At 33.2% G+C, this 16,860-nt stretch overlaps 1 protein-coding gene across 1 annotated transcript; it reads left to right on the plus strand.

The window, feature by feature from the left end:
• Positions 1-4,926: 4,926 nt before the first annotated feature.
• On the plus strand, positions 4,927-9,238 carry LOC115697443 (uncharacterized). Its single transcript, XM_030624453.2, has 3 exons — positions 4,927-5,273; positions 5,944-8,597; positions 8,695-9,238. Exons 2-3 carry the CDS (start codon positions 6,075-6,077, stop codon positions 8,983-8,985), a joined length of 2,814 nt encoding a protein of 937 aa, XP_030480313.1. The 5' UTR covers positions 4,927-5,273; positions 5,944-6,074; the 3' UTR covers positions 8,986-9,238.
• The last annotated feature ends 7,622 nt before the right edge of the window (positions 9,239-16,860 follow it).

Consider the following 16,860-nt stretch of genomic DNA (forward strand, 5'->3'; position numbering starts at 1 on the left):
TGGTACAAAATATTGAAAGATAGTGGGTATTCAAGTTATTGAAGTCCAAACTTCCATCCCAAAGATTCCAAAGTCAACTTGGGCACAAGGCTAGCGTCCCATCCCAGGTTAACTTCTATGGCTAGGGTATACTCAGCTCTATGACGTCATCCTTCATGCCATGTGTTAAATATTCATGTCCACGTCACTAGGAAAAGTTTTTGGGTTAACATGTTACAAGTTATTTTTATATAATTTCTAAATTAATCACAACCATTCAATAATAATCAAATGACTAAAAATAAATATAGCCATCATGGTTACATATATAATTTTACCATTAAAATATCCTCCTCCATATCCATATAAATAGATCTTGAAAGCAAAGAATTTAATAATTATATTATTTAAAAAATTGAAAACATTAACAAAATAAAGTAAAAATTTAAAAAATTAGAAGGAAAATAAATTATTTAGAATTTGAAGAAATCTATTGCATATACTAGCTCAATCTCCTGCAAAAAAAAATATATGATACATTTTGTGCCCTGTTTTGGGTTTATTGTAGTTATGCGCATTTTTTCAACTAACTTCGGTTTTTAACTACCCCTTTCAAACTTTTATACTTTCCCTTTTCTTTCTTTTACAATTTACTTCATCATCTAGGTTTAACCCCTCCATAACTGCCACTCATTTTTCCTTTGCGCCCCTTTTCTGCTGCATCTTTTGCTGTCATGGATCCCCTCCTGCGTTGCCTTGACACTACTCTCAACCTTACCGAAGAAAGAGCTTTATGTTTATTTTTAGTGATGATGTTGTCTTGTCCTCGGTTTCACTGTCCATCCATGTTTTACATGCCTCTGTCCCCACTAATAACTATGTCCATAAGCTAACCTTCTTGGATCAAATATCTGGTCATTGAAAGGGTCGATTCCCTGCTGTTATCTCTGAATATAGGGATGATATGTTTAAGGTTTCTTTTGGTTATGCAGGAGAAAAATTCAAGGTATTAAACAAGGAACCTTGGCACTTTCAAAATCACATTGTTGTGTTTTGCACGCCAGATGCTCTACAAAATGTCACAGTAAAAAAATTTAATGTCTACACCTTGGCACTATCGCCATATCTATTTTTGATATGCTCTGAAGGTTTATCTCCGCTCTTACAACATGAGGAAATTATTGGACAACTTCAAGGTTACTCTCTTACTCGACGTGCTACCCCAATCTCTCATTTGTTTGTTGTCGATGATAGCCTTCTCTTTTGTAATGCGAATGTGAGTTCTTGTCTTGCTATCAAGATAGTTTTGGACATCTACCATCGTGCCTCGGGTCAGGTTCTTAATCCTGACAAATCAGTCATGTCTTTCTCACCTAATACCACTTTAGCAGCCAAAGTTTTTTTCCATAGGTAGTTATCCATGCCCATTTGTGAACACCACAAAAGATACCTTGGCCTTCCAACATATTCGGGACATGAGAAACAATAATTGTTTAGTGACATTAAAGAAAAAGTTTGGAAACTTATGCGCACTTGGAACGAAGATCTTTTCTCTTGGGAAAAAGAGATACTTCTTAAAGTAGTAGTTCAATCTATCCCAATATGCATGAGTTGCTTTAGACTGCCAGTGACTGTTTGCAACTAGCTTGAATTATTGATGTCTAACTTTTGATGGGGTTCTAATGACACATGTTTGAAAATTAACTTGCATAATTGAAAGCTACTTTGTAAAACCAAAACTGAAGGTGGTATGAGTTTTTTCTCTTTTGTGCACTTTAATGATGCTTTACTCATAAAACAAGCTTGGAGACTCCTAGACAATCCTTCATCCCTTCTCGGTCAGCTGATAAAGAGTCACTACTTCCCCAACAATTCCTTCCTTAACGCACCACACGACAACACTCCTTCTTTGACTTGGTGATGTATCATTTTTGCGAGAGAACTTATGGATGGGTTGTGTTGGAACATTGGAGAACGCAGGAACATCAATTCTGGATCAGCCCCACAGATTCTTAACCATATAATTTTCTCTCCAATCAGTTATTTAGGTCCTCCAAATGCAGTAGTGGATAATCTCATCACTGAGGAACGTCAATGGAACACCGTTGACTTGATGAATATTTTTCGATGATTTATGTGGATAGAATTTTAACAATACCTTACCTCTAAACTTTTTCTGAACAATGACAACCTGATTTGACATCACACTACTTTAGATCTCTATACTGTCCAGTCGAGTATCATCTTGGGACTTCTCTTGATAAAACTTATCATTCTTCGGGTTCATCCTTAGCCTCCTCTTGGTGGAAATACTTTTGGTCACTAAAGCTACCTCAGAAAATTAAAATCTTCACGTGGCGAGTTCCCATGATGATCTTTCGGTTGTTACATCTCTGGTTTGAAGAAAAGTCATCACAGACTCCACTTGCTCTATTTGTCATACAGTTTGGGAATTAATAGGACATGCACTTTTTTGTTGTAAATATGCCCGGGCTGTGTGGTGCCCATATTTATCTGCCCTTTGATTGGTCAAAATCTTGTTCTATGCATAAAGGGGACTATCATGTTCACATCCGTCTAGAGCAAATTATTTAGACATTATGTTGTATTTGGACTGAACGAACCGAGTGGTCCATGGTTAGACTGCCAAGCCTACAAGCAATCTTACTTCCTTTGCTGTGAACTACATGAACAATTTCATATCAGCACAGGCAAAATACCACCCAACTGTCTCTACTGTTGTCACTACATCAGTTCTCTCTCCCTACCCTGCTTTGTCATTGTCATAGCAACCTCCTCCTATAGGCACTCTTAAACTCAATGTTGATGCGGCTATAGATAGCCAAAAAAATATCATAGGGGTTGGTCCTATAATTTGTAATGATTCTGCTCAGGTAGTTGCTGCCCTCTCCTAGTCCATTGTTGGTAATTTCGCATCTCATGAAATGGAAGCAAAGGCAATGTTTCTTAGTTTGAATTGGTCCCTTCAGTTGCAATGACAAGTTTCACAAGTAGAAATTGATGCTTTGATAGTTTCTAATTCTTTAAGTGGCCCTTTTCTGCAATTTTATCTTTCAAGAGTTTAATTGTTGATATTTTTAGTCTTCTTTTCTTTCTTCCTAGTGTGTATGTTGTTCATGTCAAACATACAACTAATATAGCTGCTCATAGTTTGACTAGATATGCTTTAGGAATAAATGAAGCTTGCTATTGATTGAAATATATTCTCTACCTATATACTCTGTTATTGTAAATGAATTTCTTGTTTAATTTATAATAACAAAGTATTTTACCCTAATAAAAAAATCTCCTGTATGTTACCAAATGTTGATCTCCCCAAAAGAGTACACAATCTCAATATCTTGTGAGGGAGCAATGCTCGTGCAGTAGTAGAAGAAGATTCAGAATGAAAACGGCAATAGTCGTGCGATAGTTGATTTAAAGAAAAAAAATGTATTTGGTAATATTCCTATTACATTTTCAAATTCATAATCTTTCTTTTTTCATTATTATCTCAAATTTCACTTTTCCAATTCATCAAATTGAAATTTGTCAATGTTTCACTTGTTTTACGTGAATATGAATGATGATTATTATTTATTATTATTAGGTTAATTAGGATTTTCGCCCCTTAAACTTTAACATGTACCAAATCATGTCCCCTGAACTTTTCTTGCCGTTAAAAATTCTCCCTGAACTATTGAGATTTTTAAATTTAAAGACTTTTGTCTAATTTCATTTAATTTTACTATTTCAGTTATTGTTTATATACTAAACTATGCTTCCTAGAATTTGATATCTACCAAATCATGTCTTTTGAACTTTGACATGTATTAAATAATGCCCCCTGAACTTTCATCATGTTAGACTTTTTTTTTTACTAAAATTAGACAAAAGTTCTTAAATACAATAATCTCAATAGTTCAGGGAGCATGATTTGATACACGTCAAAGATCGGGGAGTAAAAATCGTAATTAGCCTTATTATTATTATTATTATTATTATTATTATTATTATTATAATGTATCTTCATTATTTCTTGACTTGTAGTTTGATTATGTGTTATAATTTTGTTAAACATTTAATTATGCCATATTTTTTGTGGATTAACATATGTGGCAATAAACAAAGAATAGCAAAACAATTGCTATTCTGGTATAGTCATATTCAATATTCACATTTAACAAACAAACAAAACAGAAAAGTCATTGAAAAAAAGGCTAAACTGAACCCTACCGAAGGACTTTTACCATGGTTACTTTGACTTCTTATATTTCTAGCTACTAAAGAATAAAGATGGGCTATTAATATATTGATTTTTGTAAGTTAAAAAGATTTGTGAGGATATGTGTCTTAGACTCTTATCAAATTTTGGCTAAAAACAAACGTTTTAAAACAATCTTGGATAATTTAGCACGACACGTGGCAATATACAATTGGACCACAGGGGTGCCATTTCTAATGAGGCTGCTATACTATTTACACACATTTATCGACGAAATATCTGAGAGATTATAAAAAGAAGAAATATCAAGTGAAGTCCAACATTATACAGCTTTAATCCAAAACAAAAGAAAAAAAAATAAAATCCAAAACAAATAGATAAATATTTTTTAAAATAAAATATAAACTGAACAACGAAGAAAAGGAAAAAAGGAAAAAGAACTTGGTCTTAAATTAAACATCTCTAGAAACCTAAAGTCCCATCCTCAGGGGCCCAATTCCCACGCCAGGCCCAATCATAACATCTCGCTGACGTAACATCAAGCGGCCTGTGGGCCCCAATTTTTGTCCCCCGGGATTCGTGACGATGAAAGAATCCAGGCCCACTGGGGCCCACATTACCACCTCCCTTCTACTCAATAGCCTCATGCTTCTTCTTCTTCATCTTTACATCTGGACCGTCCGATCAAATCAATCAAAATGCCACTAATAACACTCACTTTAACTCTTTCTCTCTCTTGACTGTCAGTGTCAGAAGGAAAAACTAGTTTTTTTCTTTGGTAGCATATTTTCCGGGTCCTCAGAAAGTGAGAGAAAATTTTCGCGCGCTAGAGGGAAAATCCAGGAGACGACGACGACGACGACGAGTCCACTACTCACAACCACTCTCTGACCTTTGCCTCAGACGAAGTGTTTCTTTGTGTTTCTTTCTTGGAAGAGCGACAATTCTTTTCTTTGCTTATAATCTACGTTGGTTTCAAGTGGATTTTTAATTTTGCTTGATTTCTTTATCAAGAAATCAAATCATTTTGGGGAAGTTGATACGTTTCGGATCTGTATCGGTTGATAAGGTACGAATTCTAATATTTTGATGTGGTTGTTGGCTACTACTGCATTTTATTTTCTTGTTTGGGTAGCCATCTGTTTGGATTGCTAGAAAAAAAAAAGGAGGAAAATGCTTTTGAGTCGTTACTTCGGTTAAAAAAGTTCAGTGAAGGGAAGAGGACAGTTACACAATTTTTACCTGTGAAATGTGAGACTTCTGCTGGTTTAGAAACATTTTATGTTTTTTTTTACTCTTTTTAATGACGTTTCGATGATAATTAAGTTTGGCTTAGATCTGAGCCTTAGAGAAGATTTGAACTTGTTTCATATGCATAATTAGGTTCCAAGTATTGGGTAGTCAATGAAAATGTGAAATGAATCAACATTGATAATTAATGGTGGAAACACAGATGATAAGCAAGGAACTTAGTTTTTTTTTTTTTTTTTTTTTTTTTTTTTTTAAAAAAATTTATTATTCTATAGAACACTACGAGCATAATGCAATACTTGTATTTATCTTTTTCAATTTCTTGTCTAATTCTTGAAACATAGTGTATAATGCAATTAAGTTCATTCATCAAAGAAATGGTAATGATGCCTTGTTCTTAAAACTATTTTTCGGTTGTCGATTTGTTTTGATATCATTTTGATTGCAGTGGACACTCTTACCTATGCGAATCTTCTTTTCAAATTCAGGGTTGCAGAACTTTCAGCGAGAACTATTGTCTCACAATGCCCTGGCAGCTAATATGTTCCCGTGAAGGTTTAAAGCTACTGTACAATCTAGTTTCAACTTAGCTAATACTCTTTTAGATTCCGTTGCTGACATGGGAGTTAGCATTGAGCTTAAAAACAGTTCTAAACTTCGGAATATCTCAAAACCAGCGCAGGAGAGGGTGTTCTTACCCCCTTTAAATAGAATTCCTAAGACTCATGACAGATTAAAAGCAAAAAAACATGTTGATTCGCCACACAGTATTGCGCGTTGGCATTTAGCGAGAGATACAGCAAAATCTCCGGGGAGTCAGTTTAGCCAAAGGAACAAGGGGAAGGTAGTTGGAGATGGTGAGCTTGTCAAGCATATGTCGAACTTGCCAGTTTATCTGCAGCGTATCGAGAAGGGAGAAAACTATCCGGAAAAGATTTTAAATGTTGGAGTTCTTGATTGGACTCGACTAGAACAATGGAAGCATGGAAATAGTAATAATGTCTTAGAAAAAGGCAGTGCTAGTACATCATGCAGTAGCAGTTATTCAACACAGAAAAGGAACACTGGATCATCTAGGTCTTCTAGCTTAGTTCATGCTGAGAGACTTTCCGAGCAACATCCTTCACTTAGTTCTAGCCTTGTGTTGTCTAGTGAGGATGGCCCCTCTCAAGATGTCAAAGGCCCTGTGCAGAATGCTGTACGCTTCCAGGACCTTGAAGCTTCATCAAGGAACACCATTGCTGCCAAGAAAAGCTTTAAGTCTTTTGAAAGAAATCACTCGATTACAATTGTTGAAAGGGAGAAGATAATAGATGAAGTCCGGAAGAACGCATCAGAAATTGGACGAGGGTCAGGAAAATATAAAAGTTTGGGGACCTCGCATCATCCCAATGAAACTTTAAGCTCCTGGGAGAGTAGATCTAAGAAGACCATTGAATTTTCACATGAAACAAATAGCTTGAGAACAAATACTGATAAGAAATCTGTTTCAGAAGTTGAAGCAATGTCGACTAAATTGGGAAGTTATGATATCTCAGTTATGTCTAAGGAAAGTACGAGTTCTGGCAGTTTGGGATCCAAAAACTGGGCACAGGGTCTGGAACAGGTTGAAATTGATAAAGTTAATCAGCGTGTTTCTGAGAAGGGAAATAGTATTGTTCTTCTGCTACCTAAAGAGTCACCCCAAAAAGGATATCGTGAAGTATTGCAGCTTTCACAACGTAGAAAGTCTTTTGATCAAAATTTGACTGGACTAAGTAAGAATTGCTTATCAGAAGACTCTGATTCTACCAACAACATAAACTCTTCAAAACTTTTTCCCGAAATTCCACACTCGTGCCCACTTGCTTCTTCTGTTCAAACTAATACCATCTCGGATAGGATTCGAAAGGGTATGACTAGTAACTACAGTGGAGAGCTTTCATCTGCTGTATCTCACACGCTCTCATGTTCAGAAAAGACAGAAGATCTCCATTATAAGGATAAATATGTAATTAAGAATCAGTCCAACGTGAAGGCTGCAAACTCAAGTGTCCTGGATCGGGATCCAATTGCAACTTTAAGTGAAGAGGCTACCGAGCTGACAGCTAACAACAGTAGAAATCCATCTCCTCATCGTCGATTTAGCTTCAGCTTAGGTCGGATGGGAAGAAGCTTAAGTTTCAAGGAAGGCTCGACAGCTTCAAACCCACAGTTGAGTTCTACGCATGTGACTGTGAAGTCTGGTCCGGTGACTTCTAGTGCGTCTGATTGTGGTGATTATCAGAATAAAGATAAAGTAAAAGGTCACAACAGAGCCAGGTCCAGTCCTTTAAGGAGGTTACTAGATCCATTACTGAAGCACAAAGAAGCAAACACACCCCATCATTCTGAATCTGGTTTACAGCCAAAAAGCAGCTTTAGCTCTTTTAGTGGGCCTGTTTACTCATTTCCAAATGAGAAGGTTGAAGAATCTCAGGTGCAGGCTCTTTTGCAGCTGATAATCAATAATGGGATTCCATTGTTCAGGTTTGTGGTCAACAACAGCAGCAACATTCTAGCAGCAACAATAAAAAACCGCACATCCAGTAAGGATGATTCAGGCAGTAACTTCACATTTTATATGGTCAATGAAATTAAGAAAAAGAGCGGTGGATGGATAAGCCAAGGAAGTAAAATGAAATATGTGTACAACGTTGTTGGTCAGATGAAGGTTTCGGCATCTGATTTCTCTTGTACGAGTGAACTGGACAATGCTGAGTGCGTGTTGAGAGAGTCTGTTCTCTTTGGGGTTGAACGAAAACAAGTAGATCAAGGATCACCTAAGTTCATACCTAATAGGGAGCTTGCAGCAGCTGTTGTCAAGGTCCCCAGAAAACACAAAGAATCAACGGAGAAAGGCTATGTAAAGTGTATTCCTCAGAACCAATCCTCTTTGAAAGTAGGAGAAAATGAACACTTAAACCATGTTACAGTAATACTACCAGGTGGTGTTCATAGCATGCCAAACAAAGGAGAGCCGTCACCACTGATTCATCGATGGAAATCTGGTGGGTCGTGTGATTGTGGAGGTTGGGATGTTGGTTGCAAGCTCCAAGTTCTCTCTGACGAAGAAAACTCCCTCAAGGGTCCATTCTCAGATTGCCTTGAACTACACGTTCAGGTACTGTTTTCTTGTTGAATCAAGCACTTGCCTACATAGCAACTTTCTTTTTAATTTAGTTCAATCCATTCATATGCTGGTTTTGCCCTAAATGCAGGGAGGAGGGCAACAACAAAACATTCCAATTCTCAGTTTGATGCCTTCCAAAGATGGAATATACTCAGTTGAATACAATACATCAATCTCTCGATTACAGGCCTTCTTCATTTGTGTAGCAGTTTTGAGCAGTCAAAAAGTGCCGGACCTGTCAACAATAACAACCCCACCTGAACTATCAAAGGTCTTTGATCAGTCTGATATGAGTGATAGAAATGGGTACCGAGTGAAATTGCCATTGCCAACAAAATATGCTCCAACCCCACCACTCTCTCCCGTTGGCAGGGTCTAGTTTTCTAATCGAAAAAGATTGCCCTGTTAGCCATGTCTGATCGTCAATGGTCGGCCTTCCAATGCATGTTAGAGTGGGAAAAGCTACGTCGTACATGTATCATGGTTAACCTGAAAGATCTTTGTATGTATGGTAAAGTACCTTTTGTGTATGACCATGGTAATTGTCAGGTGGTTGTACTAGTACCAAGCAGTTGTATTGTGTAAAGAAGATAAACTCGTCTATTATATACAACTCATAAATTTGATCTCCACATTTTGTGCGCGTGTGGCAGTTAGAATAACAAACCACTTTGTGGCTAATTTTGCTCAAGAATGAGATCACATAGAGTTCTCTAATAACAAAAATTAATTAATAAGAAAAAAAAAATTTAATAGACATCATATTAATTAGGTTTATTTGTAAAATGTCTTGGTCAGTAGCTCCTTAAACTATATTTTTTTCGCAAATTAGTTTTCAAATTATATAAATTTTAATAAGTTGATCTTCAATTTTTTTTTTTTTTTGTTAAATTGGTCTCTAAACTTTTATTTTCTTAAAAACATAAAGCTTTTACTATTAAATGATTGTATTTTATTTAGGATGAAAATGTAAAATGATTTTAATTTTAGAAACTGAATTAGTAAACGTTCATTTTTTTAAAAAAAAATTAAAAAAAAAACCAAATATAATAAATTAGCTAATAAAAATTATGAAAATACATTTACTATCTATTGTTTCTTTTTTCCAAAAAAAATTATAATATATAGATTAAGTCATATAATTCTTTTAGTATTGCATATTAATATATTATAACAAAAACGTAGTAATATATTAGATCATGAAATATATACAACAGTATTTGATATATTGTATTTCTAAAAATTAATATACCGTAGTAATAAAGTTATATACCGTAAAGAATTATAACAATACTAAATTAATACTAAAAAAAAATATCATACTAATAAATTTATATATACCACTATTAAAATATGTATAGATACCAAAAAATTTATATAATCATTATATATAATAAAATATAAACTAAATATTATCTTAAATAAATGATACACTATAAATAACAAAAATCATATATCATACAACAAAACATATATACCTACAATAAAAATAAAATAATATAATATAATATTATTAAAAGAATTGTATATACCATATTAATAAAATTATAGACAACCATAAAATAATTATATCATACTTACAAAATTATATATTACTTTCATATATAATAAAATAAAAACTAAACATACAATATCTGAAATAAAATGATATACTATACAATAAAATTTATATACCATATAACAAAAAAATATATACCTTACAATAGAAATATATATATAATAACAACGAGTAAAAATAAAACTATATAGGATACTAATAAAATTATATGTCATGTCAACAAAAATACAATAGAAATTAGAGCTTACATATTATTTTTTAAAAAAAATGATATACCGTATAACAAAAAATACATTTATCATTCACTAAAATATATATACTAACAATAATAATAATAAAAATATATATTACTAATATATATATATATATACTAAACAAATTATATACTACAATTAAAATATATATATACCATGACAACAAAATTATATACCACTACTGTAAATAATAAAAGAGAAACTTATTAAATATTATTTAAAATAAATAATATATAATACAATTAAATATATAAAAATAATAAATATATGTAGCATGCCAATAAAATTATATACATACATTAATATTTGTATTATACTAACAAAATTATATACCACTATTATACGTAACAAAATAAAAAATAAATATCATCAAAGAATAATAATATACCATACAACAAAATACAAATATGTTGTACAACAAAATTTATACACCAACAGCCCACAAGAACTCATAAAAAATTAAAAAAAATCGACATAACTTTAAAACAAAAAAGATTTTAACAAAACTAATATAAATATATAGTAATCTTTAAGTAATTTGCTTCTAATTCTAAAAAATATGAAAAAAATTATTAATTTATTTTTATGTGGCAGTAGATAATATAAATAATAAATAGTGTAAAAAGGTCATTTCTCTACAAGTTTTAAAATGAAGACATTTACTTACATAGTGCTATGATTTGTGGTCATTTACTATAATTTCCCTTTTATTTATTTTTGTATTTATTTTAAATAGGTTTATACTAATATATTATCAAACTAAATATGTATATTTTTTATTTATATGTATTTTTTTTTTTTCAAATATGACAAAATAGAGAAAAAAATAATGAAAAACCTTAAATAATAATATTATTTTTTCATAAACTACCGAAGTAAATTATATTTTAAATTTTATTCTTAACTTATACTCCGCGGAAAACCCATAAAATTTTACCAACGTTGATGCAAAATTTAAATAGCCAATACATATATTTACAATTAAAAAATTATTAAAATTATTGTTAACGCAGATTTTCGTTAACTAAATATATAAGCCTTTTACGTAATAAATATACTACAAAGTTTAATAATAATAATAATAATAATAATAATAATAATAATAATAATAATAATAATAATAAATGAACACAAGATATTTTACGTGATTTTTAGTTAAAATCTACATACTCCACGAGTCCTTATTAGGGATGTTGATTTAAATATAGAGTACAATTCTCTTAATAAATGTATAATAAAGTTTTTCTCTCTATTTTGTCGTCTCTTTTTTCCTGGATTCTGTTCCTATTTATATGTGTATAGGATGATAGTTATTTTCATTGAGATCTAATTATTTACAACTGCTCTTGAAATGTGGACATTCCCCATGTTTTATTTTTATGCACATGGGATAATATTTAATAACTACTGAACCGTTCTTTTGTATTTGTCCTTAAACGGTTATGCTGACTATGAAGGTTATTTCTCGCTAAATGTGAGTTTTCCTTCCTCACAGTCTTTATAGGAAAAAAATATTAAGTACAGATATGCTTCTTCTTGCAGTGCTCTTCGTATTATAATGATACTAACGAGGTGGCTTGTAATACCCTGGAATTATGAAATGGATTAGCAAAACCCTAATTAGATAATTATAAATAATTAAGGAATTATATTATTATATAGTTCAATATCTGTGAATTTATATGATTAATTACATGGTAAGACCCCGTTGGTGAACCAGGGGCATTTTAGTAATTATGATCCGAGAAGGGTAAAATGATGAAATTAATTTAATTACCTGCTTAATAGAACTATATTATTATATAGTATGTCTGTGTTGTCTTTTCAGATGTGTTCTGACATGTTAACGCGGTATAGTCACAACCGGGAATTTCAGGCCGAACTGGGGTCGGGCCCGAAATGCAAATTAGATTGATTTAATTGGTATTTTATTTGATATTGGATAATCTAAAATTTAATTGGGATTTAATAAGCATGAATTGTCATAATTGCCCTTGTGAGTGTAAAAGCTTGATATTTGGCCCTAGGGGCAAAATGGTCTTTTGACCTTTATTTTCTTAATTTAATAAAAGTGGATTTTTGAGATAATGAATAGGAAAATTCTGCCTTTGCTTCCCCTCTCACCTGAACCCTCTCTCTCTCTCTCTTAAGCTTCTTTGTTTTCAATTTTGATTTTGGGAGAAATTGGTGTGATCTCTAGCTTGGTTGAAGCTTTGAAATTGAAGAACTTTAAGCTTGGGAAATTGAGGTAGTTCTTTCCTGAATTTGATGGATTTCTAGTTGATTATATTTTATGGAAAAACATGTTTTGGGGTTGTGTTGTTCTTGAGTGTATGCTATAAGAATTGATGTTTAACTTTGTTGAGTCTGAGTGTGAATAGCATGATATTGTTGTGATATATGTTGGATTGTGTTTGGGTAAGCTTTGATTGTAATTCTAGGACTTTTTCCCATGTTTGAACCTAGTTTTATTTGATGTTGAGCTGCTGAAAGATATTGATAATATGTGGGTTTGAAGCTCAAGTTTGAGAGCTTGAAGTTGTGAGTTTTAAGCATGTTTTGAGTTGATTTTGTAATCTGGTTTTTTCGGGTTTAATATTGAAAGTTGATGCTTGAATTATGTTTATTTGAGCATCTAGTAATTGCTAGCAACTCTGTTTGTTAATTTGTGGATTTGAGCAAGTTTTGGGTTGATTTAGAAGTGGATGGTTGTTGAAATTCCATGAAAATGCATGTTGGTTTCTGGGTTTGGAACCCAGGTGCCGCGGCATGCTCTGGGCATGGCTAGGGCATGCCGCAGCCCGCCCTGGTATTTTTTGGGCAGTTTTGAGTTCGAACTTTAAAATTTCATAACTTTTGAAACCGAACTCCGATTTGGGAGTTCTTTATATCGTTGGAAAGCTTCTTACGAGCTCTGTATGATTATCTGAATTTTAAATGCCATGATTGAATTTTATGAGTATGGAATCAGGGGTTAACCCCAGTTGTGAAAATCCCAGATTTGTGTGACTAGGATTACCGGCACCTGATCAGGAGCACTCGGGGATTCGAAATCTCTGACATTGTGGGACAACAGGTAAGACAGTGATTAGCATGTAGAGTATGCGCAGTGGCGCTTATATTGAAAATGTTATGTATGATTGTTTAGTAACCGGGATTAGGGTCATTACCCTAATATGAGCAGTTGATGGCCTAGGGTTATTACCCTAGTGATATATGTGTGTAAATGCCATGCCATGTTAAATGTAATGAGATTTAGGGATTGTACGCTCAAGGCATAATCAGGTTAGACTCGATAACCATAACCGAGATGAACCATTCTAAGGCCTTATTGTATTTAGACGTGTAAGAGCAACACGTAGGTCTACGCCACATAGATATAAATAGATGTGTGAGCGCAACACACAAGTCTACGCCACGTAGACATAAATAGGCATGTGAGTGTAACATGCAGGTCTGTGACACACAGACATATATGCATGGCATTACTGTTTAAATAGCATGATGAGCATATTATTATTGTTATGTTATATACTATCTTGCTGGGCTTGGCTCACGGGTGCTCTATTGTGCAGGAAAGGGTAAGGCATAAGCTGATCAGCCATGAGTTCAAGAACTGGGCGAAGAATGTACATGTCTGGGCCATATCAGACCAAGCGGGTTAAGGGTCTACCAGTGTTGAATTTTTGAAACTCTATTTTGCCGCTTAGGCCGGCTAACTGAAAGAGACTTGTAATAAAGTTTGTAAATATTTTTGGGATCCCAACTGTTGTAAAGTTTAAATTATTACAAGTTTTATTTTCATTCCGTTTATTGCAAAAGTTTAATTTTTGCGCTATTTTGATTAGTAATCCTGTTTAGGGGATTAGGGTTTCGTAAATAACTTGGGTAGCATGTGTAATTATTTAGGGCGTTACATGGCTACTCCGTCATGTAGAGGGCGAGATGGATGAATGTAGTTATTTTCTTTATGTACAAATATGTGGGTCAATGAGTTGCAAGCTTTTACTCCCAAGTATGTGGGTCAATGAGCTGCAAGATTCTTGATGTCTCGTCTTGTATGCTTCTATTATATACTTTGTCTGCTCCAAGATGGACATATTGTCTCGTCAATCACATCTGTTAATAGTTATTATTCTTATCTCATGTATGCTTATGTGGCAGAGAGTTTGAATATTTCTATCAACTATAATTAATTGAAACAAATTATTTAAGACGCATTTAATAATGCAACTTAATATTATACTCATTTAGCTGATTCATATTCTTTTTGTAGTACACATGTCAGCTTTTGGTAAATAACCAAATTTTAGGTATAACAATTGCCCCCTAAAAAGTTCTTTTTAATTAAAAATAACTTTTTAAATGTCTTCAAGGGTATAATCATATTTTTTCGTTTAAAATTTGCATGCTTAGAATTTGGCGATTCAAAACTTCGAGGTACATCATTTCTAATTTAATGGTCCGACTGTTCTTTTCTTGTAAGGTTCCCATCTGTTAGATTAGATTTCCCTTGATCGAACGGTGGCCACCTTTTAGGTATAAATTTGAATATGTGCATTATTTATGCCATTTTCAGCCTTCAAACCTTTGAGCTTTCGACATAATCTCAACCACTCTCTTTTTCAGATTTGCATGCCCTCTCAGTCTTTTACATTCTTCCTGCGAGTTTCTTCTGATTACATTCCTCCTCCCAAAAATCATCAAAACTTAGTTCTTCGATCTTTGGAATTTCAATCGCGAAGTTCGTCTCTGCCCAAAATTTCTCATCAAAGCAATGACACTCTTTTCTACTGATTTTTCCTCTGTGCTTTCAATTTCAATTTTTTAGTAAGCATTTTTCTTATCTGCATTGTTTTGCTATTTGGGTATTTTGGTTTTGAGTGTTTGAATAACTCTAGGGCTAGAAAATTTAAGGTTATACGATTCGTAGATTTATGAGTTTTATATGTGTTCTGTTTTTCCAGGAATTAGGACATTATTAGTTATAATCATGTCCCAATTTATTCCAGAATTCACAATTTCTGAATCCTTGAAATTAGTTTGTCCTCAAATTTCTGCTATAGAATTTAGACCCAAAACTCGTAGACCCCAAACCATTCTTGAAATAAATGATGAGAAAATTAGAGATCATCTCGTTAAATCTAGTAAAGATGAAACCTCTCGATGTAATATGTGATTCTTACAAGAGGTTATTGAGGGCAGACACCATTATCTGCAAGAAGTGGCTTGACCTGAACCCTCCAACTTAGTCGATATTCCCTTAGTGAGGCACATTTTTTTTACTTCCAGTCACTGTTGCTTTTTCACCAGGTGACAAGTGATTGCAAGTGCAAAATCTACTTGATTCCCAGTAGATGACAACTTAGACTAGTGTTTATAGTGCTGAAATAATAGAGAACTAATAAAATAAGAGTAAATTTTACTCTTGCCTAAACGGGCCATCGTTGGACTCTTATTTTAATCGAAGTTTCTCTTAAAAATTCCCCTATAACTTTTTCATTAAGAAATTTCTTAAGATAGTATATCAATGGATAAGAAGGTTTATAAGCATACACTTATGATGCTTGTAAAGACCGCTTAATTTTAGTATGAGAATTAGCTAATAATTATTGTTTAATTTAGAATTATACTTTCAATTATGATTTATGAATTTATGGAGATATATTTGAATTCTACGTGTGTCATTTATGTTATATATGAAATTTCATGTTTTTCATATTTTATGTCCGGTAATAGTGGAACGCGACGTTTGGCCGATAGAGTCACATTTTCATATGGTTTAGTAATTTGTAATAGCGGGGCAATTTAGATAGATATTGGAAATATCAGGAATACTTGTGGTTTTAGATTTGACCCAAATGCCCCTAGGTGGCAAAGTTGCTTCTTGGTGAAGCAAGGGGAAAAATAGTTTTTTTTTTTTTTTTTATCTTGGGTTAACTCTGTCTTTTAGTGACTTAGAAGGTTAATTTTAAGTTATGTTTTATGTTTTAATGTACATGATTAGATAAAGGTTAGGTTTATTTAAAAAAAAAAAAAATATTAAGATAAACACAAAATTCTTTCTATCTCTTCATCTCTCTCTTTCTCTCGACCTCCCTTGTGACCAATAGCAAGTAGGGGTTTTTAGCTTAGATTGTTGGAAGTTTAGGCAGTAATTCTCTTGGAACTTTAGGGATTCAACTCAAGGTAGGCCTCTTTATTCTCTTTTCCTTGAAATTTTGATGTCTGGAGTTGGGTTTTGTGCATAATTATGAGTTTAAGGTTGCTATAGGTATTGTTTGGAATTATTTGGGTATGCAGAAGTTAAATTAGTTTTACTGAGGTGGAAGGTTTAGATTCATTTGGGGTCGATTTGGTTTATTTAGAAAGTTTTGGGGGTCCTTGCACTGAACCGGTCCACCGTTTCAGTATGGACTTGTAGGAACTAGAATTTCGGTTC

The sequence above is a fragment of the Cannabis sativa genome, chromosome 7 (genome assembly GCF_029168945.1).
Source record: "Cannabis sativa cultivar Pink pepper isolate KNU-18-1 chromosome 7, ASM2916894v1, whole genome shotgun sequence".
NCBI lineage: Eukaryota > Viridiplantae > Streptophyta > Magnoliopsida > Rosales > Cannabaceae > Cannabis > Cannabis sativa.

Coding starts and splice junctions, on each gene's coding strand:
- LOC115697443 (XM_030624453.2), top strand. CDS start 6,075: ATGGGAGTTAGCATTGAGCTTAAAAACAGTTCTAAACTTCGGAATATC. Junction 8,598..8,694: donor GCCTTGAACTACACGTTCAG/GTACTGTTTTCT, acceptor CCCTAAATGCAG/GGAGGAGGGCAACAACAAAA.